The sequence below is a fragment of the Cyanistes caeruleus genome, unplaced genomic scaffold (assembly GCF_971803275.1).
Source record: "Cyanistes caeruleus unplaced genomic scaffold, bCyaCae1.hap1.1 HAP1_SCAFFOLD_81, whole genome shotgun sequence".
NCBI lineage: Eukaryota > Metazoa > Chordata > Aves > Passeriformes > Paridae > Cyanistes > Cyanistes caeruleus.
The window spans coordinates 1818486-1846156 of NW_028255891.1; the positions used below are offsets into that span (position 1 = coordinate 1818486).

At 49.7% G+C, this 27671-nt stretch overlaps 2 protein-coding genes across 2 annotated transcripts in view; both read left to right on the forward strand.

The window, feature by feature from the left end:
- Nucleotides 1-27671, forward strand: part of LOC147646744 (maestro heat-like repeat-containing protein family member 7) — a 181014-nt gene that overhangs the window by 121595 nt on the left and 31748 nt on the right. The gene's annotated exons all lie outside the window — the stretch shown is intronic.
- Nucleotides 8752-15286, forward strand: LOC147646747 (uncharacterized). The gene is made up of 14 exons (XM_086873033.1): nucleotides 8752-9014; nucleotides 9370-9441; nucleotides 9814-9885; nucleotides 10088-10159; nucleotides 10247-10348; nucleotides 10766-10840; nucleotides 11552-11623; nucleotides 11814-11885; nucleotides 11973-12074; nucleotides 12283-12426; nucleotides 12795-12866; nucleotides 13170-13271; nucleotides 13902-14067; nucleotides 14609-15286. The coding sequence occupies exons 1-14, from the start codon at nucleotides 8918-8920 to the stop codon at nucleotides 14832-14834; spliced, it is 1446 nt and encodes a 481-aa protein (XP_086729159.1). The 5' UTR covers nucleotides 8752-8917; the 3' UTR covers nucleotides 14835-15286.

Genomic DNA, 27671 nt, shown 5'->3' on the forward strand with positions numbered 1-27671 from the left:
GCAGCAAAGTAGTGTAGACCTGTGCAAGTGTTGCTGAGCACAGAAACAGCCGTCAGGAGAGCTGAACACGGGTAGAGCCATCCCTCTCGAGTCAAGGTCTCTAAGGCCCCAGAAATTCAGACATCTCAGCTAGAGGAGAAGCTCGGCAGGCTGCCACTGATGCTCCACAACAGGGGACTGGAGCAGTAACCAGGCCATCAACATCAGGGGAAGCCCCGTGTGCCTCCCACAGCCTGGCTGCTGAAATAGTTTGTGTGGGCATCCCTTCTCTCAAATCTCCAGTCATTAGAGGCCAATCCTCACTGTCATTGTTTTCTTTATGTTAAAGCTCTTTCTGTGCCTTCACTCGCCTTTACAGGTCGTGTAAAGACAACATGAAAGTAAAAGTTAAGTTAGGAAATTAAATTACACCATTAAAATGTCTGCCTTAATAATCTTACCTTGATATTGTCAGCCACTTGAAGTTGAAGCCAAAAGTAGAAAAGTAATTTTTAACCATAAGAGAAGAAGTAGCAAATCCTTTTACCTGAAAAATTGTGAAGTCTGTGGAAGGCCAGGAAGATCTGAAGACTGGCCGTGGCTGCCCAGCACAGTCAAACCTAAACAACGAGTTAAATCCATAATAAACAAGATTTTCAGATGAAGAAGGAAGTCTATGGTGGCTTCATTCTTCTGAAAAAAGCATTTATTGTCTAAATAGAACAAGAAGCACATACGTGGGAAAAAGCATTTCTGACTAGATTTTAGGTTCAGAGTATTAGACCCCCAACTTCCCTCCTTATAATTGTTTCAGATATCAAGGCAAATAGAATCAAATTTATGTTAAGGTCACTACCAGCAGCTAAGCAAGGTGTTCCTTCCATAATTACCAAAAAGATTTTGAAGGCTATAAAGCAGAGGGGAAAGAGAAGGTTTTTTGGAGCCCTTATTTTTAAGCTGCCCCCAAAACAATTCCACAAGCAGGACACGTGTTGTCCGTGATGATCAGTAGAAGTAGCAACACTGAAACAAAACTCAAATCCTTTGTAATAGGTTCTGGTCCAGATCCAACAAAACAGATTTAAATGGAACTGCAGGTAGAAGCCTCGTGTGAGAGCTTAGAAATGCAAACACTGTCAGCAGAAGAAGGGAGAGTGTGGCAAATTAACTGATAGCTAAAAGGTGGTGAAACAAATTACAAAAGCAATAGGAAAGTTAACTCATGTATCAGTCCAAACATAGAAAGAATTGAGAATAAGACGTGTTTTTGTGGTTATCTAGTAAACTGTGGGTTTAACAAATGCTTTTCTTGTGCTGTAGCAACTCTTATCTTTTAGCATGCATGATCCCTTGCTTAGTACAATTTCTTCAACATTTGATAAAGAGGATGCAGGTAGTAGCCATAGCTACTAATCCAGGAATAGCTACAAAAGGACAGAAATTGATGTCACTGCAAATAATTGCAAAACAAAAAAAAAAATCGAGGAATAGGAAATAAAGTCAATGATAACTAAAGTTTGTAAAGACAATTAGTAAGAAATTTTTTTTAAAAAGAGAGGTTGAGAGGAATGAGAGATTTGTCTTTAAAAACAAGCTGTGGGTCTGCTGGTAAATAAAACTAGCACTGAGAGATAAAAGAAACAATGGGAAGGATTCCTCTGATTGATGAATGGAAAAAAGATATTTGCCTTTACAAACAAACTGTTAGTTTGCTGATAAATGAAATTTGATACTGAAAGATGAAAGAAACAATGGGGGAAAACCATAAATTCCATAAGAATTAAAAATGAAGAAGGAGGGTTATACATTAGAGGGGAATCTTAGGTGTCAGGCACTCCGGGGAGTCTGGACCTCTCAAGTACCTCAGCCAATGGGGAAAGAGACAGGGACGTGGCTGGGAAATTTGGATAAATAGGAGGCTGTGTCCTCCAAAAATTTGAGAGACCCCAGGAGAATGGCCCATGGCCTCTCCCTTTATTCAAATCAAGTAAAAGGACTCCTCTGTCTCCTTTTTAGACATAAACCTCTGGTGTTTGTAGATGAATTTTCCTGACAAGGCCAACAACAGACTGGAATGGAAAAATCAGCATCAGAAACCTGTGAGATGGAAAACTTTTGGCGGTTTGAGATAAAAAATGTGGACTAAAAATCTCTATGGCAAAGAACAACCTTTCTCACAAGGATTACTGTAGAAAAAGTGATGCAGGTGTTGGAATGACAGCCAGTGCCCTCAGCAAAGACAATTTCCTGTCCTGTGGGCTCCATAAACCACACGTGAACGTGGCACTCATCCTGATTAATCCCAAAGCACTTCTCTGCAAGAAGCACTAGAGAAGTGCATGGGGCAAGAGTTCTGCAAGTGCCAGGTTCTCGTGCAGCAGAAAAGTTGTAAAATCTGAAAGATTCTAGCAACCACAATAAATCCATCATTTATGGCTTGTAAATATTCCAGTGAATCTCAGTTACTTCTGGGTAAAATCAAACCCAAAGTACAGTTTCATAACAAAATTCCAGTTTGTCTGTTCCTGTTTGTGGCATAGGATGAGGTTCCAAGCTGGCCAGCTGAAGAAGCCAAGGAGGATCTCCACTTCCCTGTCATATTTTCCTACTGACACAGGAATGAAGACCAAGAATTTGGCTCAATGGAGGGGTAAAACCAGAGGATGGGTGAGGGTTTACATCCTAAGACTTCCTTTGTTAGAGTACAAAGAGTTTAGCTGTGCGTGGATCTCCTTGCTAAACCTCTTTGTTTCCAAACTCCATTCCTCCATGGCAGAACTGAACAAGCTCCGTATGTCAGAGCTTCAAGTTCCAAGCTGTGTGCTGAGTTAATTGTAATGGATCCATTAGCAGTGCGTGGGGTTGCTGCCATGAGGAGCTCAGGTGGCTTCTTGAGATGAAAATCAATGTGCCCTTTGTCCCAGCTCCATGTGTCCTGGGACAGCCCTGGCTCCACGGGAGCACACGGAGTGTTCTCGTGCCATTTCTAAATGAAAATTGAACCTCCTCAAGAAGCCAGGCCAAAGTCACCAGACAGCAGTCACAAAAAGGAATTTAGGCACTTTGCTGGGTGTTGATCTAACAGCTACCACCTTCCCAAAGTCCAGGCTCCACTAAACAAGGCTCTTTCCTCTGTCAGCAGCCTTGCACTTGAATGTGTTTGATACATATACAGAAGAAGAAAAAGCCACTTGCACTGTGGAAACTTGAGCTGCAGCTGTGCAGTAAGTTGTGCTCAGTAGCTGACCAGCTGATTTAATTCTGAGTGGGTATTAGACAGAACATACTACAATAAAATTTAACAGGACAGCTATCAAGTATCTAAAAGATGCAGTATTCTGTTATTTTTTACTTCCAATATTGCCAGCACACAGCTTAAGGAAGAAAGGTATTTACCAACCAGCACAAAAGAAAAAAATAAAAATGAAAAAAGGATTTTAAAGGATATCACAGCAATGGCCACCAGGCATTTTCCAGCTTTGCAGGATATCAGTTCATAGTCAATCTAAACGAGCCAGCATATGTCTAGCAAGAAAGAAATCACAGTTCTTGTGTGTTCCTAAACCCAAGCTTTGCTATATCAAACATGGATGGTATCATTTTCCAGCTCTCAATAGATGTGTCATAATTTATATATAAACAAAATCTCGTGCATGAAAATATTTCATAGATTAGTAAAGTAGATAGATAGATAGATAGATAGATAGATAGATAGATAGATAAAGATAGATAGGTAGTGTTGGTTTTTCAAGCAAGGCAGACACCCTAGTTCAGAAGCCAGCATGGTGGCTCCCCCTTGGCCACTCGGACCATTCTACCCACAAGACATCAATGTGATGGATGGTGAAGCAATAGCGTTTATTGCAGGAGAATTTGACCTTTTATAACCTAGGGTCATTGTGTTACTCCCATCTGCTCATGTCACACTTGAGTGCTATGGGCTAATTACAGAAGGTTTTACGATCCTAACAGAGAGGGGTTTTTGCTAACTTTCTGTTACATCCCAGTTTCTTCCACATCGCCAGGCCTTAAACTACAACAAGATAGATAGATAGATAGATAGATAGATAGATAGATAGATAGATAGATAGATATAGAAAGAAAAATAGTTTGACTTGGCAGATAGAGATATTTGAATGCTCTTGCCTGTATAACTTTGTATAGAAAGGGATGGGGAAGTGAGAGGTTATTCTTTTCCACACATGGAAAACCCTCTTTTTTCCAGTAGAATCAGCTTCCTCCCTCAATGACCACCAGGCTCCCTGAAGACCCCACCAAGAAGGCCCTGTGATCCCTATGGCCTGTGCATGCAGCACTTCAAGAAAGCAATGCCTGCCTCTTAATATTACAGAGGTGTTCAAGAGATTTATTCCCAGCCATGGTGACAAGATGAAGAAACTGAAGTCAGTTACTGTAAAAGGCCTGAACCAGCAGCACCACAAAGCACAGCCAAAAGCAGCAGGTCCCACACGGTGTCCCACAATCATGGCCCAAGCGGCCGCAGATCCTCCTTCAACCCCGGCTGCATTGCAGTCCCACTGAGCACCAAGAAGAAAAGGGCCTTTGTGAGAGCAAGCAAACTTAACCCTCTGCCAGGACACAAATTCAGAGGGCAAAAAATTGAAAAACCCCACAGCATCAGCCACACTTCCCAATGAAAAGGGTTGGAACTCTCTGCTCCTCCACACTTCCCCAGCAGGTTTACAAAGGGAACTGGGATCTAAGCTGTGCCCTCCAAACCAACAGAGCCAGCCTCCCTTCAGGGTGAGAAGCCATGGCCTCAGTTCCAGCCCCGGTTGCCTCCTGTGCCCCAGAGAATGGCTGTGGCTGTAAATGTGTGTTTGGCTGCAGCACAGGGCCAGGGTGAAGCTCGGCAGCCTCATCAGAGCCCACGGCCACAGCCCTTCCCTGCCGGGGCCCTCACCTGGCCCGGCCCGGCCCGGCCCGAGCAGCCCGGACTGGCCTCAAGGGATGGGCTCTGCCTGCCCGCTGTGCCCACAGGCCGGGCCCAAGGGCTCGCAAGAGGCTTCCTCCCAGCTCTGCAAAACCTCAGCCAAGAGTGTCCCCTTTGCTGTGCTGAGAAGAGGAAAAAACCCTCTCAATTTAACCCCACTGCACACCTCATGGGGGATCCCTGCACACCTTAGCAGAGAGCCCAAATTAGCCCTGGGTGCCTCATGAGGTGCAGGCCCAGGTGATGCCACTGAAGGAAATGTGCCCTCACAACCCAGGGACGCTCAGCATGGGCTCCCCCAGCCCCTCGTGGCCCCACCACTGGTCATGGCAGCCCCTGCCTGGCTCCTGCCTGCCCACACTGTGGGCACACCCGGCTGCTCCTGGACATGGAGCTCAGCCAGGGCTGGTGCCATGAGGGCTTTGCTGGTGGTACCAGCCAGACACTGAGGTAAAATCTCCATCTCTTTATTTGAACAAAAACCATAGGCCAAGCCCTGCTCTGGTGGGCAGGGGCTGCCCAATTTCAGTCTTGGCCAGGGACCAGGGCCAGGGGGCTCAGGGGCAGAGGGTCTCACTTTGCACGTGTGGGTCTTGGGACGCACTCAAGACGGGGATGGAGCCACAGCAGAGCAGAGGGAGACAGAGGTGAAGAGTGGGGATGAGAGGTCAGCTTCTCGGTGATTGAAGTCTTTGGCTGCTGTTCTGAAGGTGCAGAGGTGCTCCTGTGGAGAGAGGAGGTGGCTGAGGCCCCCAGCTGCCGCTGGCACGCAGGGACCCTCCTGCACAGCAGGGCCCAGAGCGGCCAAGGCTCCCCAGCACGGCTGGAGCTGCTGGCACAGCTTGGCCCAGCTGGACAGCTGCCCCTCAAGGCCCTGGTGAGCAGGGGATGGCTCTGGGCAGGGTCCCTGGCCAGGAGCGGGCCCCAGAGCGCCTCTGCCTTTCAAGGGCAATCTCGTCCCCGCTCTTTCTCCTGCCCACCTTGCTTTGCCTCTGCCCGCTGCTCCTGGGGCTGCTCTTGGCCAGGCAGCCTCAGTGGCAGCCAGCACTGGCTGCAGCCCCAGCGGGCTCCCCAGGACAAGGCCCAGCAATTAAGAGGCCAATTAAAGCCCTGGGCAGCAGCAGAACTCCTGGCAGAGTTATTTGGACAACCAATGACTATCTACAGGTCCTCAGCAGACTCACTGGGAATGTTTCCCGACTATGAGCAGCCTTTCAAGAAGCTGTTTGAGGCCGAGATCAGCAAAACACTCACCCTTTTCTCTTCCAGCAATACCAGATTCCAGCATAGCACATCAGCAGGAAAAGTGCTCCACCAGCCACAGTGGCCATTAACTTAATCAAGCCATGTGTTCCCTGGTAGAAAACTCTTCTCATGCTCTCCCAGATCTTCTGAGCATGTCTTGTGGTGCTGGCTGCATCTGTGGGAGCAATGGGCAGCGTGAGCCTGTGCTGTGCTCCACTGCTGAGCTGGCAGCACGCTGGATACGGCCAGGACGTTCTCTGTTTCCCCCAGAGCTGGGGCCTGCAGGCACCTTGCCACCCCTTGGCACAGGCTGTGCCACCCAACAGAGCCCAGAAAGCTGAGAGCAGAGCCCGGGGGCAGCACAGCTGCTTGGGCAGTGGCTCCTTCCAGGGAGTGGTTCCATTCCTGAGCAGCCACGGCCACCCCTGACCCTCCCTTCCCTGTGACAGCTCCCCCAGCCCAAGGAGAAAAAAAACCTGTCCAAAAATTCCTTTGTTTATTCCTACTACCTGGAGGGTCCTGTATATAGTAATGGTCTTGAGGATCTGATTATTTTCAACTTTTTTTTTTTTTTGATATTGAGACAGATGAGGCAACCTTATTGTTTTTAGATTTGGTAGGGTTTTTTTTTCTTCTTAGTATGATTGTTTTCTTATAAAGCCACATGTTAACTTATTTTTATTTAGATATTTTTGATTCCTAAGCAATTATCTTGACAATCTGTTGTTCACTTCTTAGTTAATGTTCTATCTATAAACAATTTTGACTCTGCTTTTATAGGAATAAAAAGATCTCAGAAAGCTGTATTCTTAATTTTGTTCACATTCTCTCTCCCCGCTCCCAACATTTACAACAATACTTTTGGAAACATCCCTGAGGATAGCTAGAGTTATTTGGGAAATGCTTGGCTTAACCTGGGAAATGGATTATTATTTTTGCTGCTCTAAACCTACATTGTTCCAAGCTTCACAGCCACTGTCCTGATGGATACCTGTGTGAAATAAAACAATGTTTGTGAGGCAGCTGAAGAGCTCAGACTTCAGGGAGGAGGAGGAAAGGATAGAACAGCCTGTTTCCATGGCTGTTTTTTCATTTCTAGTATGCCAGAAGTATGGTAGGCTACAGCTGTCTTCAAATGTCATTGAATTAGAGAAAAACTCTCTCCAGGGAAAATGATGCAACACTTTGCCTCACAATCCATCAGCCTTAATTACAATTAATTATATGGTCTTAATTATACTCTGATAAATTACGGTCTTAATTATAATCGGATTAGAGCAAATCAACATTGTCTGAGTGGCAAGAAGAATTTGCTTGTCAACAGATGAATATGTCCCACTGAAGAATGAAGAAAATCTGCCTTTACTTGGAAGAAAGGAGACATGGAGCAATGCAGTATTTGGGTTTTATCCAGTGGTAAATGGGGCAAGAAGCTGTAACAGCTCACCTGTTTTACAGAACACAAGCACTGATACAGCCAATAGTGCACCCACACTGAAGGGATCTTCAGAACATTGCTTTATTTCTTAACAAGAAATGGGCAGCAAAATGCTGGCATTTATCTGAGCTGGAAGCCCTGTTCCTCTCCTGTTTCTCCTTGAGCACACTGTTCTTTGCAGACTTCACTGTGCAGCCCATCAATCCTCTCTTGGCCAACAGCTAAATGGCACAACTACCGAAACACAGGTGCCAGCACCATCACCCCAGCATTATTCCAGCACTGCTCTACTGGTGCACAGCAGCACAGAATGGCTTGGCTTGGCTTGGACATTTAAAGGCCATCTAGTGCAGTGCCCTGCAGTGAGCAGGGACACCTTTGGATCAGGTTGCTCAGAGCATGAGCTTGAATGTCAGCAGGGATGGATGCCCACCTCTCTGGGCAACCTGTGCCAGGGTTTCAAAACCCACGGTGTAAAAAACATCTTCATTAGGTCTAGTCTGAATCTACTGTCTTTTAGATTGAAAACATTCCTCCTCAGTCTTGTCACAACAGGCCCTACTAAAAATTCTGTCCTGTGTTTTCTAAAAGCTACCTTAAAGTACTGAAAGGTAGCAATCAGGTCTGCGTGGAGCCTTCCCTCTTCCAGGCTGAACACCCCCAGCTATCCCAGCCTGTCTCCAAAGCAGAGGGGCTCCAGCCCTCAGAGCATTTTGTCCCTCCTCTGGACTATCTCCAACAGGACCATGTCCTTCCTGTCCTGGGCACCCAGAGGTGGATGCAGTACTCCAGGTGGGCTCACACCAGAGCAGAGGGGTGGTGGAATCACCTCCTTCAAGCTGCTGGGCAGCCTCCTTTGGAGGCACATGGCTGGCTCATGTCCAGCCTCTCTCCTTGCAGCAGCCACAAGTCCTTCTCAGCAGGGCTGCTCTCCATCCCTTCATCCCCCAGCCTGTGGGATCAGCTGGGCTGGGACCCTGTCATAGCCCTTGGACAGAGCTGCTGGGCAGGATGAGCTCCCTGGTGAAGAAGGCAGATCCCACTCCCCACACAATTCCACGCTGGCCATGAGGTCACAGCAGCCTGTGGGGTGACAGCAGGCTGAGGTGACAGCAGGCTCTGAGGTCACAGAGGTCCCAGAGCCCCGTGGTTGCACAGCACCACGAGGACCGAGCAGTCAGTCCTTGACCACGACTGTTGCGGCAGCAGCGGCGGCGGCAGCAGCGGTGCTGACATTGGGACAGCGGTGTCAGGACAGTGGTGGCAGCAAGAGCTGCAGGACTGGCAGAGGGCAAGGCACCATGGCCTTTGCTCTGCGTCTCCTCCTCCTGCTCCTCCTGGCAGTGGCCCTGCCTGACAGGGCTGCCCAGGCTGCTCCGCAGCGAGCACAGGGAGCAGGTGAGCCCGCAGCCTGGCTTCCCTTTCCTGGGACAGCACTTCCTTCTCCTGGGAAGAGTTGGGGATGGTTTTCCACAGGCCTTTAGGGAGGCTTTCCTCTGTGAGAGGGAGAGAGTCCCCAGGGGCCCTGGGCTGGTCCTGCTGCCTCTGCAGGGATGTTGCACAGGGCCTGCAAAGAGGGTGGAGAGTGACCAGAGCCAGCCCAGAGCTCCCCAGCCCCTCTGCAGCTTTGGCCATGTCCATTGACATCTGGCTCCCACAGCCTTACCCAAACCCCTCGCAGTGTCCAGTTCCCTAAGGCAGAAGGGGATCCCAGTGCACCATGGACATGGTTCTGATCTGTGCTTCTTTCTAGATTGGGATCATGACTTGAATTATTTGGGATCGCTGGTAAATGAGACTTTGAAAATCTCGGAGAATGCTGGAGGTAAGTTCTGAATTGCCACTTGTACTGACAGAATAATCTGTCAAGGTGGAAAGTGCTCACTTATGTGCCGTTTGCGTTAAGGTCGTGTGAGGGTTGAAGGATTCTGGAAATTTTTCCCTGCTCCCTTCTGGAGCCTTGAGTAATCCCACAGCATCGCTGTCAGTGGGAGGAAGGAGCATTTAGCTGTCAATCTTCTACCTGTGTGCAATGCCAGTGTCTCCTTCCATGTGCTCTGTGCAGCCACGGAGAGGAGCAGAGAGGGAAGGGGCTGTGCCCAGGGCTTTGCCTTTCGCGGCTCCTTTGCCTGGCCCAGGGAGCCAGAGGATCTCCTACAGATCCACAGGAGCTCTTCTGTCCTGCCTTTCCTTGCAGCCAAGCCACTTGGTGAAGGTGATCTGGCTTCCCAACCCACGTCCAGGACTGAGGCTCTGGGAGATGGCGAGGGTAGGTGAAGGCCTTTCCCCCTGGGAGAGCTGCCAGCTCAGAGCCCAAAGCTCAGCCAGGACAGCATCGCTGCAGGTGTCAGGACAGAGCCGTGCACGTGTGTGCCCCCGTCCTGTGCTATCCCCTCACCTCTCCCATGGCTCAGTGCTGCCTGTGCAGATGAGCAGAGGTGACAGAAGCTTCTGTGGCTGTTGAGTTACAGGTGTGTCTGCAGGCAGGACTTTCCCAGCTCCTGGGTTGGTAACTGTACGCAAGCCCGGCTCCCATCGCAGGGGTGAGTGGTGTGTCCCTCCTGACCCCACAGGCTGAGCACTGGTTTTCTGGGATCCATTCCTGCAAAGGGGAACTATTTTCACTTAAGGTCCTCCAAGTGGAAAGAACAAAGCTGCAGGACACCAGAATCTCCATGTGCCATCCAAAATCACTCCGCAAATGCTGAAGGAAATGCTGCAGGGAGGACAAGGTGGGTCCATGTCCCTCAGCCTTCTCCTGAGACTCAGCAGCCAGGGGCTTTCTTTGCACAGTGGGAAGAGGATCCATGGCAGCCTCGCTGCCCCATTGTTGCTTTCATGGCCTGCAGGGCTGTTTCCCAGCCTGGCCTGGCTGCAGCTTCTCCCCAGCCTCTGCAGGAAGGCATTTGGCATCAGCAGGCAGGGAGCCCAAAGTGCAGCAGGGGTCATGCTCACACTGAGATCCCCTGCAATTTATCGGTCCCCAGGTAGATAAGAAAGGGCAGCTGTTTTGATGAGTGTAGGCCCTGGCCAATGCCAAAAAATTTTCAGGGATTCTTGATCCTTAACCATGCCTTTGACAAGCATTGCCTCCTGAAGTTTCCCCAGTGGGGAATGGTTCCATCTGATCCAGCTGCCCCTTTCTGCAGAAGTGGACAGAGCGGCTGTGCTCAAGGCGGAGTTTCCCAGAGGAAGCAGTGGCCCATGGGCAGCCTCTGCTGCAGGTAGGGAGGCCATGCCAGGCACAGTCACAGGAGGTAATTGCTGTGCCTCTGGGCCTGAGCCCTGCTGAGGTTTGAGCTGCCATCTCTGCTGCTTGGCAGTGCAGGCACAGCCCGGCCAAGACCGGCACAGCCCAGAGGAATTATCCCCAGCAGGCTCAGGGCACTCGGCTACTGAGCAGTCCTGCTGGGGTCCATCCATGGGAGACACATCCCAAAACCTGGCAGCGACTGCAAAGGGGTGCCCATGGTGGGGAATGGGCAGAGGGGGAGGCCAAGGCTCCAGTGTGTCCTGAGAGGGCCTGGCTCTGCCCCCTTGGGCTGGGAGAGCTGTCCCAGGGAAAAGAGGGATGGAGACAGAGAGGAAGGCAGGAAGTGAGGGAGAGAGGGCAGGAGTGAGGGAGGGATAGTTGTGCAACTGCCTGCTGCAGTTTTTCCCCATTGCTTTAGCAAGCTGTAGCTGTGAGAGAGCCCCAATGGGCCTTGGGCTGCTCCAGCCACCTCTTCCAGGGATGTTGCACAGGGCTTGCAAAGAGCTTGGAGAGTGACCAGACACCAACCCAGAGGTCCTCTGGCCCCTGTGCAGCTTTGGCCATTGTCCTCTAACATTTGGCACCCAGGGTCTTACCTGACACCCTTGCAGTGCCCAGTTGTCAAAAGTAGAAGGGGATCTCAGCACACCATGGCAGGGTTCTGATCTGGGCTCCCTTCTAGATTGGAATCACAACTTATATTATCCAGAGGCCCTGCTGGATGACGGCTTGAAACACTTGAGAAATGATGGAGGTAAGTTCTCAATGGTCCTTTCCTGGCAGAATAAGCAGTTTCAATGTCCTGGCACCACTGCAGGTGTCAGGACAGAGACATACACGTGTGTGCCCTCGCCCATCGCGTTCCCCTCACCTCTCCCATGGCTCAGTGCTGCCTGTGCAGATGAGCAGAGATGACAGAAGCTTCTGTGGCTGTTGAGTTACAGGTGTGCCTGCAGCGAGGACTTTCCCAGCTCCTGGGTTGGTAACTGTACGCAAGCCCGGCTCCCATCGCAGGGGTGAGTGGTGTGTCCCTCCTGACCCCACAGGCTGAGCACTGGTTTTCTGGGCTCCATTCCTGCAAAGGGGAACTATTTTCTCTTAAGGTCCTCCAAGTGGAAAGAACAAAGCTACAGGACACCAGAAACCCCATGTGCCATCCAAAATCACTCCGCAAATGCTGAAGGAAATGCTGCAGGGAGGACAAGGTGGGTCCATGTCCCTCAGCCTTCTCCTGAGACTCAGCAGCCAGGACCCCTGCTCTGGCCCTGTCACCCCCCACCAGGGATGTTGCACAGGGCCTGCAAAGAGGGTGGAGAGTGACCAGAGCCAGCCCAGAGCTCCCCAGGCCCCTCTGCAGCTTTGGCCATGTCCATTGACATCTGGTACTCACGATCTAACCCAAACCCCTTGCAGTGCCCACTACCCCAAGGCAGAAGTGGATCCCAGCGCACCATGGACGTGGTTCTGATCTGTACTGGCTTCTAGACTGGGATCAGGACATGGATTATCTGGAAGCCCGGCTAGATGACAGCTGGCAAGACTTGGAGAATGCTGGAGGCAAGTTCTCAATGTGCTTTTCCTGATGGAATAATGTCAAGGTGGCAAGAGCTCACTCATGTGCCATATCCCTTAACATAATCTCAGGGCTGAAGGATTCTGGAAGCCTTGCCCTGCTCCCTTCTGGAGCCCTGAGTGATCCCACAGCATCGCTGTCAGTGGGAGAAAGGAGCATTTAGCTGTCAATCTTCTTCCCATGTGCAATGCCAGTGTCTCCTTCCGTGTGCTCTGTGCAGCCACGGAGAGGAGCAGAGAGGGAAGGGGCTGGGCCCAGGGCTGTGCCTTGCGCAGCTCCTTTGCCAGCCCCAGGGAGCCTGAGGATCTCCTACAGAGCCACGGGAGCTCTTCTGTCCTGCCTTTCCTTGAAGCCAAGCCTCCTGGTGAAGGTGATCTGGCTTCCCAACCCACGTCCAGGACTGAGGCTCGGGGAGATGGCGAGGGTAGGTGAAGGCCTTTCTCCCTGGGAGAGCTGCCAGCTCAGAGCCCAAAGCTCAGCCAGGGCAGCATTGCTGCAGGTGTCAGGACAGAGCCGTGCACGTGTGTGCCCTCACCCTGCACAATCCCCTCACTACTGCTCAGAATTGGCAGCTTTTTGGAGGAGGGAGGGCCCTGGCCCTGGCCCAAAAGCCAAGGCATTTTTTGAACCTTATCCCCGTATTTGACAAGCATGAGGTCCTGAAAATGCCAGCACCCAAATCAAGAACTTCTCCATCTGGTTCAGCTGTGCCTCTTCCTTTCTCAAGGGATGGACCAAAAGACCATGCAGGTGGAGACGTTTCCCAGAGGAAGCAGTGGCTCATTGGCAGGAAAGAAGGCAATGCCAGGCACAGGCCCAGACACAGGAGGTAATTGCTGTGCTGGGCTCAGCCCTTGGCGGGGCTGTGTGCCAGCAGCTCTTCCCCTAGGGCTGGCCCTTGCATGACCCAGCAGCAGCCAAAGCTGGAGGCACCTCGGCTTCCAGGCCTCTGGAGCTCGTTTCCAGCTCCTGGGAAATGGGACTCATGCACCAACATCTATCCCACTGCAGCTGCTCCCAGAGGTAGCCGTGAGCGCCCAGAGGCCCGAGGCACAGGAGCAGCCCCGAGCGGGAGCCCTGCCACGAGCCCAGGGCCACAGCCAGCCCTGGCTCCCAACTGGGCAGGGGCTGCACTGGCCCCTGACAGGGCCTGGCTCTGTCCCCTTGGGCTGGGGGAGATGTCATGGAGAAGGGAGGCTCAGGGGTGGCAGTGGCTGCTCAGGGATGGGTTTGGCCCGTGTCCCTGGCAGGAGCCACTGCCCAAGCAGCTGTGCTGTCCCCCGGGCTCTGCTCCCGGCCTTCTGGTTATTGTTGGGTGGCACAGCCTGTGCCAAGGGCCAACAAGGTGCCTGCAGGCCCCAGCTCTGGGGGAAACAGAGAACGTCCTGGACATTCCCACCATGCTGCCAGCTCAGCAGAGCAGCACAGCACGGGCTCTCACTGCCCATTGCTCCCACAGATGCAGCCAGCACCACAACACGTGTTCCCAATTCCCAGAAGGACATCAGAAGAGGTTTCTGTCAGGGAACACGCTGTTGGCCAGAATTAATGGCAGGCCTGATTTGTTTGGTGCATTTACTCGTTTTATGCGGTGTTGGAATCTGGTATTGCTGGAAGACAAAACGGTGAGTGTTTTGTTCATCTTTCCCTCAAACAGCTTCTTTTGAAAGTCTATTGTAGAATAGAAACATTCCCAGTGAGGCTGCTGTGGACCTGTAGATAGTCAGTGGTTGTCCAAATAACTCTGCCAAGAGTTCTGCTGCTGCCCAGGCCTTTAATTGGCCTCTTAATTGCTGGGCCTTGTCCTGGGGAGCCCGCTGGGGCTGCAGCCAGTGCTGGCTGCCACTGAGGCTGCCTGGCCAAGAGCAGCCCCAGGAGCAGCGGGCAGAGGCAAAGCAAGGTGGGCAGGAGAAAGAGCGGGGACGAGATTGCCCTTGAAAGGCAGAGGCGCTCTGGGGCCCGCTCCTGGCCAGGGACCCTGCCCAGAGCCATCCCCTGCTCGCCGGGGCCTTGAGGGGCAGCTGTCCAGCTGGGCCAAGCTGGGCCAAGCTGTGCCAGCAGCTCCAGCCGTGCTGGGGAGCCTTGGCCGCTCTAGGCCCTGCTGTGCAGGAGGGTCCCTGCGTGCCAGCGGCAGCTGGGGGCCTCAGCCACCTCCTCTCTCCACAGGAGCACCTCTGCACCTCCAGATGTCCTGCCAAACACGTTAGTCTGGGAGACCTGCACCTGTCATCCTCCATCTGCAAGCCAGTGTCCGTTGTCCCTGCCACAGCTGCATTATCAGTTTATTGCTGTGCCACCACCACCCAGAACAGGACCCTCTGTCCCTGCAGGTGCTGGCCCTGGTGCCTGGCCAGGCCTGAATGTGGGCCCCTCCTGCCAGGGAAGGGCTTGAGCAACACCTTTGGGCTTCTGCTCTGGGCTCTGGCTGGTACCACCAGCACTGGCACAGCTGCTTGGCTGGCCACAGCCTTGGCTGGGCAGGCAGCAGCCAGGCATGGGGCACCATGTTGACTTTGTTTTTCCTTTTTAGAAATTAGAAACTTTTAGAACTCTTTAGAATTATTATTGGTAGAAAGTAAACCCCAAATATGTCTTCCCAATTTCCATAGTTCTTTAGGATTTTTCAAACGAGTGTTAGAATTCTGAAAAGGCGACCGCGTTTTGTCTTTGCTTTTCATTTTTAGAAATATGAAATTTTTAGAAATATTTAGAAATATTTTTTGTAGAAAGAAATCTACAAATATTTTTTTACTTATTTCCATAGTAGTTCAGGATTTTTCAAGGTAGTTTTAGAATTCAGATAATCTCGGAACATTTTACACATCTAGAATAAAAACTGAAATTACATTCAATTGGTGATCTTTATTCTAGGAAGAACGAAGACACCCCAAAACACCCAGCCTACTGGAGAGGCTCTTTTCCCGCTGGAGATTTGTACCTAGTCTCAACAACTAACCTAAGACCTTTCCCCAGATATTTTTCGGGACTTCTGACAAGCTCCCCTCTTAGGCTTCAGAGGGAATCTTTGAGCACAGTGAGAATCTCCCGCTGTGCAGGAGGGTCCCTGTGTGCCAGCTGCAGCTGGGACCTCAGCCATCTCCTCTCTCAATAGGTGCCCCTCTGCAGCTTCACAAGAACGACCAAACACCTCCCTCAGGGACACCTGCACCACACATTTCACATCTCCATGCCCATGCCCAATGTCCCTGGCACAGCTGCATTACCAGCTTGCTGCTGTGCAGATGCTGCCACCACCCACAGCAAGGCCCTGTGTCCCTGAAGGGACCCGCCCTGCTCTGTGGCCTGGACTGAAGGTGGGTCCCTCCTGCCAGGGCAGGGCCCAGCACAGCTCTTCTGTTCCAATAAAGAGATGGAGCTCTCACCCCAGTGTCCAGCTGGTACCACCAGCAAAGCCCACACAGCACCAGCCCTGGCTGAGCCCCATGTCCAGGAGCAGGCAGGGCTGACCAGAGTGTGGGTGGCAGGAGCCAGGCAGGGGCTGCTGTGACCAGCAGCGGGGCACTGAGGGGCTGGGGGAGTCCGTGTTGAGCGTCCCTGGGATGAGGGCACATTTCCTTCAGTGGCATCACCTGGGCCTGGACCTCCACCAGTGCCATGACCAGGAAAAGAGGAAACCATCAAGAGCATCTCCTGGGACACTGCCTGACCAGCAATGTCAGCAGGCAAAACCAAGGTTTTGTTTAGCAATGACCCTTTGAAGAAGTCAAAGATTGACAATCAGGGCAGTCCAGTAGTACAGATGGGAGTACTTCCCTCTGGGAAGGGGCTCCTGTCACTTCACAGTCTCCATCCCCCGCTGGGAACCGCAGAACTCCGGCCAGCCCTGCTCCCCCCGTGCCCCTGTCCAGCCTGGGGAGGGGATAAACCGGAGCCCTGTGACCTCTTCAAAAGCCAGAAACCAAAGAGAAAGAGAAATTCCCGGGATTAACTTTTAAAGGGTGGTGTTCACAGGTTGATGTCACTTTTCAATGGGCAAAACTACTGTCAGAATTTTGAAGTCTTAAACAGCAGATGAACTGAAGAACCTGCCCTAGCCCTTCCAAACAGGGAAAAAGAATTTGAATTTTATGTGGGTGTTGAACAGAAGCAGGCCAAAGGAGTTCTAGTGCAAAACACTACAGGGCAGTTCTTGAAGACCAATGGCCCCTTTTTCTAAAATGTTAGACCACTTGGCGAGAGGTGGCCCCATTGTTTGCAAACTTGTGCAGCCACGGCTTTAATGGTAAGTGAGGAGAGTAGGGGAGGCTCTCTAATCCTTAAAGCCTCACAGCAAGTTAAGGCTGTGGCAACCAAGAAAGCCCCTCACAGAACGGGATGATCCAGATTTAACAAGTGGGAAAGAGTTTAACCCCACTGTCTTTTAACTGGTCCTGAGGGTGAGACCTGAAGGAAACTCATGACTGGATTCAGATAATAGATCTCCAGATGCCAAGGAGATATTAAATTATCCTCCCTGATATTAAAGTTGGGAATTTTTTCTTTCTCTAGAGCAGTAAATTAGGATGTTGGTGGAGGTTTCTGGTTCTGTTCCCAACAGGGCAGCCATTTGGCACAGCCCATGAACACAGCATTGCAGTCCACGTGGCTGTAGGACAGATCCTTGTGTTCCGCTTCTTTCCTCTCCCACTCCCCACTGCCACCAGCTCCCCCCGGGCAATGAGGGGGTTCCCGGCTGAGCGAGGGCAGCACAAACGTGCAGCAGCTCAAGGATCCGCTCCCTGCCCACTTGCCGGGACAGGGCTGCCCTGGACCCTGCCATGGACAGAGGCTCCCCCTTCTCTGCTCGCTCTGACCCTCCTGCCCCAGCCTCGCTCACTTCCATTCACGTTCCTCCTGTCAGGGACACTCTCCACATGGATCATGGCTCTGATTCCTTGGATCCTCAGCACTGTTTATCCTGGATTTTAGCCAGGGCTTCCCCTGGGTTTGGGGCTGGGCTATGCAGGCTGCAGTGTATGGAGCTTTCCCCAGCCACCGTTCGGGGTGCGTGTCTCCCTTTTCCCCAACAATTTCACTCTGTCTTCTCCTTCCCGACGTTTCCCCTCAGCAGGGCTGAGCCTTTTGCCGCCCTTTTTCCCCTCAGCGCTGGCCGCGCCCCCCCCGCTCAGGCCTCGCCCCCTCGGCTCGGAGCGGCTCCCCGCCATCCCCTCCCTAATGAACGCCGTTCCTTCCTCCCTCATTAAAACCTCACTAATTAATGCCCTGGCGGGCAGGAGCAGGGCTTTGCAGGAGCTCTGTGGGACAGCCTGGCTGCGTGGGGCAGGGCAGAGATGCCCGCTCTAGGCCCTCCCCTTTCAGGGCAGGGATCCAGGGCACCGTGAGCTCCCGCAGAAAAATGCTCTGTCCCGGCCCACAGCTACACGAAAGGAGAGGAGGAAAGCAGGGTGCCAGAAACACAGCAGCCCTCAAGAGTTCCCCAGCTGTGTGTTCTGCCCCCTCCCACCTCTTCCAGCTCCATGCCATGTGGACAGGAGCTCAGAAAGAGCAGGAAAACAGAAACAAGCTCCACAGCGAATTCCTGGGAGAAAAATCCATGGATGGCCAGGAGGCTGCTGTGGCTCCTTCCTGAAAATCGGGGCTGTTAGGAGCACGGCACAGGGTGTCCCAGGACTTAGAGCTGGACACTGAACCCTCCTGGATCTCCTTGACATCCGTCCCAGGCAAGGACTGTCCTGGATATCCTCCTGCATCTGCCCCAGGAAGGTCCCCGCTCCCTGGTGCGGGATGGGACGGGTAGAGGACAAGGAATGAAGGTCAGGAGAAGAATACAGAGATGCTTCTTGCCACTGTAGCAAGAAATTTGGTGCAGTGAAAGCTCAGCTGGAGACGAAGGTGGCCAAAAATGTGAGGCACTGTAATAAAGAATTGGATGAATAAAAATTCGGAAGAAAAAGTTTAAATAAAGTATGTGTAATTATAACTAATGAAAATATGGAATAAGGAATTCTCCTCCAGGTCGAGGTAGAATTCCTTTTCTAAAGTCATGGATTGCAAAAGAACCCCCCCCAGATAACAAACCTCAGCAGGCACATCAACTCAGGAAAGGACAGGACAAAGACCATCATAGAAACAAAAGAACTAGCCTGAAAGTCTACCTCCGGACCTAGGCAACGCCCGGCCGATTTCGGCCGGAGACCATCAAGCAAGACAAAAGGGACGAGCCTCAGGAAAATGGTCGTTGCCAGAATTGAACACCACACCCGCCAAACCTATGCTAGAGTAACTCAATCAAGAAGGACAAAGAAGAGACTACTCCTCCGAGATATCCATCGGCACTAGCCCGGATCCCTCGACTCTGCTGTGATGAAATATGTTAAAATACATACAGACTCACTTTGCATTTGAGGAGACTCTGCCCGGACACTTACTGACTCAATTTTCTAGGCCAGGAAATCCATTCACCCGACAATCAGGGACACTTGGTGAATGGAAACTGGTTGGAATTCTAGCCTGGGGACATAAAATCCCTATAAAAACCCAGGCCAAAGAACCCTCAGACGTGGATTTGGGAACACCTATACCTTGCGTATAGACCCTGTCCACCCAGCGCTGCGCTGTCCATTTATTGTGGTTTTTCCTCGCTGTTTTGCTGTTTTGTTAATTTATAATAAATTTATCTTTTTTATCTTTAATCTGCCGTTGCATTTATAACAGATTGGTGCCGTGACTCGGATTGGAAGAAACTGTGGGAGAATCTCGCTGTCCAGGGGGGTACCCCCGCTGATTTCAGCGGCCTGGGGAGCAGAGACCCTCCGCAGTTCACTCTGATTGCCGAACCAAATTTAGGCTGAGGAAAAAACCATAATAAAGAGGAAACGGATCCAGAGAGCTCGGGAAGGCAGGAGCCTTCGGGAAAGCCGCGGCTTGGTAGCTCATAAAAAGTCATACGTGCACGAAGACGCCCTCGCAGGAAAATTGCTGTAAGTACTGTGAGGTTGAGCGGGTGATCGGGCGAGTTTGTGAGAGACGTGACCTGGTCACGAAGCGAGTGTGGACTTCAAGGCCGCGTTTCCATCCTCCCGCAAGGGAATTGGCTGGCCGCGAAGGAAGCGATTCTGTGTGAAAGGGTCTCTCTTTCCTTACTCGTAAAGCCTGAGGCTAAAGGGAGTCTCAGGGGACCGATCAAAGAGGGGCTGAGAGAGGAAGGAACGTCCCGTCGAGCTCTGGAACTGGTAAACTCTCTTAGCCAAAAGATTTAGAAAGTCGGAACACTGAGAAAACCCCGATACAGCTAACCGAGAGGTAAGTATTAGTGCGATCTAGGACTTTCGGAAGCGAATAAGAAAGACGAACACAACGCAGAGCAGGTAAGAATCGTAAGAAAATGGGGCAGAGGAAAAGTAGAGTGCAAAAACTAGATAACGAGAAAAGCCCATCAGAGGAACCAAAACAAATGCTAGACATCCCACCGGAGAGTCCTTTTGGGTGGATGTTGAGAAATTGGGAAAGTTGTCCCGAAAAACGAGGGAAATCCAAAGCAAAAATGATTTATTACTGTGCCGAGATTTGGGGAGGACAGGAATTAAGGAACTGTCTCACTTGGCCAGTATTGGGAACATTTGATAGATGGACGTGCAGAGAACTACTCGCACACATAGAGAAAAAGGTCTCGTCAGACGCTGAGGAGAAAGAATATGCCAAACTCTGGTTAAATACCAAAGTACGGCTGTTTCCAGTGAAACAGAAAAACGAACATAAGACAGAGACCTGGGAACCCCTGGATCACTTACCCCCTCCGTACCGCGGGCCAGTAGAGCCTTCGGTGATGGATCAAGTAGTACCATCAGCACCCGAGGGTTCCATGGGGCAACTGGCAGAAGCACGCTCCCCTCAACCACCGGGAGTAGTGCCAGAAACCCTCACTACCCCCTCACCTGCAGAAAACCCAGCCACCGCACCCTCTCTGGAGTCGGTGTTGGCGCAAGGATGGGGCTTACCCCCTCCACAAATCCCGGTCCGGCCATCACAGCTGGGACCACCAAAAGTATCAGAAGAGAACCCTCTGAGTCACCTAGCTGCGGCAGACATTCCGCCAGCAATGAGGGGAAAACCTCCCGCAAACTCCAGTTCCCCTCCTGCAAGCAGGACTCGGTGGAAATCAAAAATAGGGAATGGAGAATGGGGAGAGACAGAAAATGGGCATCGAATGTTCCCTCTCAGGGAAGTGCCAACCGCCCCCGGAATAATTGGATTTGTAAACGTGCCCCTTAACTCAGGGGATGTACGAGCATTCAAGAAAGAAATGGGGCGACTGCTAGATGACCCATTTGGGGTGGCCGAAAAGTTAGACGATTTTCTAGGGAGTAGTATCTACACCTATGAAGATCTCATGGCCATCCTGAGATCCCTGTTTAGCCAGGAGGAGAGAGAGATGATTAAACAGGCGGGCATCAGGGATTGGGAAAGGCGGCACCCGCAGGGAACACCCGGTGACCAAAAGTGGCCGAGTGTGAGCCCGAGTTGGAGTGCCCAGACCGAGGAAGGAAGAAGAAGCATGATAGATTTAAGGAATATCATCGTGCAGGGAATAAGAGAGGCGGTCCCCAGGGGACAGAACATTAGCAAAGTATTTGGGGAATGTCAAGGAAAGGAAGAATCCCCTACCGAATGGTTAGAAAGGTTGCGGAGAAGTCTGCAGATTTACTCCGGGACTGATCCCAGTTCCCCGGTGGGGGAGGTCCTGCTTAAAACGCAGTTTGTGGCTAAATCATGGGAGGACATTAGGAAGAAGCTTGAGAAAATTGATGGATGGCAGGAGAAGAGTCTCCAAGAGCTTCTAAGGGAAGCTCAAAAGGTTTATATGAGGAGAGAAGACGAAAAACAGAAACTTCAAGCCAAAATATTAGTGGCTGCAGTAAAGGAAGTTCAAAAACAAGAACAGAAACAGGGTAAACCGATACCTAAGAAACAAAAGGGATCTCAGAAGGAGGAAACCCCTCCTCGAAAGGATCCTCCAGAGTGTTTCTACTGTAAGAAAGTAGGACACATAAAAAGGGACTGCAGGAAACGAATAAAAGATGAACAAATATTTAAAGAAGATTAGGGAAGTCTTGGGCTCTTTCAAATGGGGACAGTAACAGCAAAAGAGCCCTTGATAAAATTGAAGGTAGGTCCCCACCGCCAGGAAGTGAGTTTCCTGGTTGATACCGGGGCTGAGAGAAGCACCCTGCAGAAGTTACCTATAGGGTGTGAAACAAGTAAAGAAAAAGTAATTGTAATTGGCGCCAAGGGAGATCCATTTAAAGTCTCGGTAATCAAGGAGGTGGAAATCGAGTCGGAAAATAAGATATGTTTAGGGAATTTGTTGCTTGTGGAAGAAGCAGACTACAATCTATTAGGAAGAGATATGATCATAGCTTTAGGAATAAATATCGTTGTGAAAGATTCAGAATTAGTAGTAAAGGTGTTACATTTGACTTCAAAAGATGAAAAAGAAATCGACCCCCGAGTATGGCACTCAAAAGGGGAAGTGGGGAAATTAGATATTGCTCCCATCAAAATTGAAATTGAAAATCCAGAGAATCCGATAAGGATCCGACAATACCCCATCCCAGCCGAAGGGAGGAAGGGTTTGAAATTAATAATTGACGAGCTGCTCAAAGGAGGCACCCTCGAGCCCTGCATGTCCCTGCATAACACCCCCATCCTGGCAGTAAAGAAAGCCGATGGGAACTTCCGATTGGTTCAGGACCTGAGAGCTGTAAATGCTAGAACCCGAACCAGGTTTCCGGTGGTAGCAAATCCTTACACTCTACTAAACAGACTCTCACCAGAGGATGTATGGTATAGTGTAATTGATTTAAAAGATGCATTCTGGACATGTCCTTTGGATGAAGGGAGTAGGAATTTTTTTCGCTTTCCAGTGGGAGGACCCGGATACCAATCGAAATCAGCAATTGCAGTGAACAGTCCTCCCACAAGGATTCGTCGAATCTCCGAACTTGTTCGGACAAGCCTTAGAGCAACTACTCACTCAATTCACTCCAGAGGAGGGGACAAAACTATTACAATATGTAGACGATTTGCTAATCGCCGGAACCACGGAGGAGCAGGTGAAGAAATGTACCATTTCCCTGCTGAATTTCCTGGGACAAAAAGGGTTGAAAGTATCTAAATCCAAGCTGCAATTCACAGAGCCCGAAGTAAAATATCTTGGACATTGGATATCGCAAGGGAAAAAGAAATTAGATCCCGAGAGGGTGGTGGGAATTCTTGAACTTCCTGCCCCACAAACCAAGAGACAAATTAGGCAATTTTTAGGGCTCATGGGATATTGCAGACAGTGGATTGAAGGATACAGCGAGAAGGTGAAATTTCTGTATGAAAGACTAAATACAGATCGATTAAAATGGACAGGGCAAGATGAAATTAAATTTCAGGAACTAAAGAATGCCCTCGTCACTGCTCCAGTTCTAACATTACCAGACATAAATAAAGAATTTCAACTGTTTGTTGATATAAGTGGACAAACAGCACAGGGAGTTTTGACCCAGGAATGGGCAGAAAAGAAGAAACCCATAGGGTTTTTGTCCAAAATCCTAGATCCAGTCAGTCAGGGCTGGCCTACGTGCCTACAGGCAATTGTGGCAGTAGCACTGTTGGTTGGGGAAGCCAAAAAGGTAACGTTTGGAGCTCCCCTGATAGTTTACACCCCACATGACGTAAGAAACATCTTACAGCAAAAAGCAGAGAAATGGTTGACGGATTCAAGGCTTCTGAAATATGAAGCCATGTTAATCAGCTTGCCAGGACTGGAATTAAGGACGACCTCTGCACAAAACCCTGCACAATTTTTGTATGGGGAACCAACGGGAAAGCTACTACACAATTGTATTGAGGCAGTAGAATTACAGACTAAAGTAAGACCCGATCTGGAGGATCAGGAATTGGAAGGAGGAGAAAAATGGTTTATCGATGGTTCCTCGAGAATGATAGAAGGAAAACGTAAATCAGGATATGCCATCGTAAACGGCATAACAGGACAGACTGTAGAATCGGGTCCCCTAAAGGCAAATTGGTCAGCACAGGCATGTGAACTCTTTGCTCTCCTAAAAGCCCTTAAAGGCTTGAAGGGAAAAAGGGGAACCATCTATACAGATTCGAGGTATGCATTTGGGATAGTGCATACCTTCGGGAAAATTTGGGAAGAAAGGGGTCTGATCAACACCAAAGGAAAAGGATTGATACATGAGGAAATATTTAAACAAATTTTAGAAGCGGTCAGAGAACCACAGGAGATATCTGTGGTTCACGTAAAAGGACACCAGACCGGATGACAATTCCATACAAGGGGAAACAATTTAGCGGATAAAGAGGCGAAAAGAGCGGCATTGTTAACCGTAAGTATTTCTGAGCTAGCCCCAAGGGAACCTCCAGAGGTTTCAGTGCTTCCTTCGGAAAAGGAGCAGGAAGACTTCAAAAAGGTAGGTGGACATTTCAAAGAGGGTAAATGGTGGTTACCTGACGGGAGGGAGTTGGTCCCAAAGGGGATAGCAAAAGGAATACTCAAAAGACTACATGCACAAACCCATTGGGGAACCAGGGCATTGGCGGAACAATTTCTAAAATTCTTTGGGTGTAAAGGAATCTTCGAGCTCGCAAAGCAAGAGGTACAAGGATGTGTGATGTGCCAAAAGGTAAATAGAGCAAATTTTCGGCAAACCAATTGGGGAGGTCAGCCATTCTCATACCGACCATTTGAAAGAATCCAAGTGGATTTCACAGAATTACCAAAGATTGGTAGAAACAAATATTTGTTAGTTATAGTAGATAAATTGACACATTGGGTAGAGGCCTTTCCCAGAGCTAAGGCTACGGCCCAAACAGTGTCTAAAATTCTACTGGAAGAAATAATTCCTAGATATGGTATTGTAGACCATATTGATTCGGACCAGGGCACACATTTTACCTCAAAAATTATCAAACAGTTGTCCGATGCATTAGGGATCAGATGGCAATATCATACTCCTTGGCACCCTCAGAGCTCGGGGCAAGTAGAAAGGATGAATCAGACGTTAAAATCACAAATATCCAAATTGACAATCGAAACAAAAATGTCCTGGATCAAATGTCTCCCCTTGGCATTGCTGAATATAAGAACCATGCCGAACTCAGAAACAGGGCTGTCCCCCTTTGAAATGTTGTATGGAATGCCATACAAGCATGGTATGCCGGTTGAACATCCTCAAATAGAGGATGTGCAACTCCAACCTTATCTCATTTCTATAAATAAAAACTTACAGGAGTTAAGGAGAAGAGGATTGATTCCTCAGAGCAGCACGTTGGGATTTCCGATCCACCAAATTCAACCAGGGGACAAAGTATTGATCAAAGTGTGGAAAGAGCAACCCCTCAGTCCTCACTGGGAAGGACCATTCCTCGTCCTCTTGACTACAGACACCGCGGTTCGCACGGCTGAAAAGGGCTGGACACACTCTTCCCGGGTGAAGAAAGTTTCGGTTCACGATCCCCCCGAGCGGAAAATTGTAACCCCTCCGGGAGAATTGAAAATCAGGCTTCAGCGGAACAGCAAATGAGCAGCGAAGACAGGATAAGTTGCACCAATTTTGAATGTTATTGTTTTCCTTTTGTACATTTTAAGTGTGCATATTGTAAACAAACGTGGGTGACTCATTGTTTAGGGGGGCAAAAACCAAGAGGGTTGTGTGCCGCGTGTTACAAAGAGGAATTAGAACAGACCAACCTTTTTCTAGCACTTGCTACCCGGGTGGGCATCTTGGAACTCGACTCTCCGGAGTGGTTCCGATTTTTTCAAAAGGGACTACGAGGCCATTTGGACTGTAAAGCGGAACCTCTAATAATAGAGTGCCGCTGAAACGTAAAAGTACCGTGCAGGAGCGGCACGATCAAGGCATCTCGGTGGGCAACCTTTAAAAGGAGGTTTGCCATCAGGACGTCAAGGGCCCCTGAAGACAGTCCTTGCTGCCGAGAAGATGGTTATCCCCGCCATATGTTCTTGTACGGGCGAAGGGAATGGCAGAGGGATGCGATTGTGGGGAATCCTGACGATCCTGAACCTAGCCATGTGCTGGACCGAGAGGATGGGCCCCGAGGCGCCTCCAGGGATGACCTCCCTGGGGAAGTGTAAGCAGTGCCAAACTGCCACGAGAACCGAGCCATTGATCACTTGCCCTCCGGAATTGCACGCAGGGGAATGCTGGGCGAATGATACCCAAATGGACCTGTGTAAGCTGGAAAAGAAAATTTGGTGCTCCACCCCGGGGATAAGTACTGGAAAAAGGCAACCCCATAACACAGGGGAAAAAGAGGTCCAAGCGACCCACCTACGAAATAAGAGAGATATAGGAGGGGTTTCCCCAATCTCGGTCTGCGGGCAGTGTAATAAAACTGTCTGGATTGGAGGAAAGAAACAGTCAACGTTCATTGCGTACCACAGAGTCAACCCCTTGTGTTACAATAAAGCAAACTTAAAATATTGTGCCATGGGGGGGAAATTGTACTGGGAAGGGAAGAACCTGAAACATGAAACGAAAGTGTCATTCAGTAATGAACCGATAGTTTTAGATTTACTGAAAAATGACGATGATAGAGTGTGTCTGCAGTTTGATCAGGTGATCTGTTTCGCAAAAGACGAGGATGGTTCAGACCCTGAAAATAAAATAAAACAATTAACTCTTGAACTAAAAAGGCAGGAAATGGAAAATAAGAAAAAAAGACTCGAACAAGAGAGGTTAAACTCTCTCAGTGAGCAATACGAACAACTAGAAAAACAATACGATAATTGGAAGCTACCTAGCCCTAATCAGAATCTATTCATAGATCTGATGCAGGAAATAGCTACCGAATTGGGATTGACTAATTGTTGGATATGTGGTGGCCTGAAATCAGCCGAAAGATGGCCATGGAAGGGAGAAGGATTAACCCCAGAACAATTACTTAAGTGGACAGGATTAAAATTATCCAAAACAACCCGGCGACCAGAGGGGTGGGTGATTGACAAAAGAATCATTGGAACTTTTTGTGTCAGTCGGGAAGGAAGGGAATTCACCGAGCTAGTTGGTTACACCCCGTGTGTAAAAACTCTCTCGGTAAATTCAGATAAAAAGACAAAAATTTGGCAGCCGGAATCACCCGAGGGCTATTGGAGCCAATCTCGGGAAAATAATTGCGAATGGATAGATCTAATTGGTTTATGTTGGAACAAACAGGACGGGGCGAATCCCTTCCATGCCTTTCTCGGCCTGAAGGAATATTGGGAGGACCCGGCAAAACTTAACAGAGATTGGAAGGCACCGGATGGGATTTACTGGATATGCGGAAAGAAAGCATACAGTGAATTGCCCAGAAATTGGAAAGGGTCATGCACACTCGGAATAATTCGGCCTTTCTTCTTTACACTACCTAAAGATGAAAGCAGGTCTTTAGGTGCTCCCCTCTTTGAAACCCTAGCCCGACAAAAGAGGGAATTGAAACGGGAACTACCAATAGCCGGAGGTAACCACCAGTGGAAGGGGGAGGAATGGCCCGCCGAAAGAATCATACAATATTATGGACCGGCAACATGGGCAAATGATGGCAGTTGGGGATACAGGACCCCAATCTACCTCCTCAATCGGCTCATTAGGTTACAGGCTGTGGTAGAAGTTGTTTCAAACCACACTTCAGAAGCCCTGGAACTCCTAGCAAAACAACATTCTCAGATGAGAGCCTTTGTCTACCAAAACAGACTCGCTCTCGACTATTTGCTAGCTGAGGAGGGAGGAGTGTGTGGCAGATATAACGAGTCAGAGTGTTGCATGGAGATAGATGACTTCGGAGAAACTATAAAGGGTCTAGCCGCTGAAATAAAGAAAGTAGCCCATGTACCCGTCCAGAAGTGGAATTCGATTCTCCAAGCCTCTTGGTGGGATCAAATTTTTGGGCAAGGGGCATGGTGGAAAAAGCTAGTATTCTTTATAGGATGTCATCTTCCTACCCTGCCTGATTCCTTGTCTAATCAGACTGATACATTCTGTCGTTCAAGGAATGCAGATTGCCTCTCTCCCAATAGACCCAGAAAAGGCACAAGGAAACACTACCCTTCTTTCAAAAATCATGAAGTTAGAAGAAGAAAAAGAGAATAGAAATGCGGTTAAGGCATTGAGGGAATTTGAAAATAAACATATGTTGTCCACAGAAAATATAGAAGAATTAGACCAAGAGGAAAACGACATTATTTAACCTGATA

Excerpts from the sequence above, each read along its gene's own strand:
- LOC147646747 (XM_086873033.1), top strand. The coding sequence starts at position 8,918 with ATGGCCTTTGCTCTGCGTCTCCTCCTCCTGCTCCTCCTGGCAGTGGCC. Across the intron at positions 9,015-9,369 it reads GCAGCGAGCACAGGGAGCAG|ATTGGGATCATGACTTGAAT; the intron begins GTGAGCCCGCAG and ends GCTTCTTTCTAG. Across the intron at positions 10,349-10,765 it reads AATGCTGCAGGGAGGACAAG|AAGTGGACAGAGCGGCTGTG; the intron begins GTGGGTCCATGT and ends CCCTTTCTGCAG.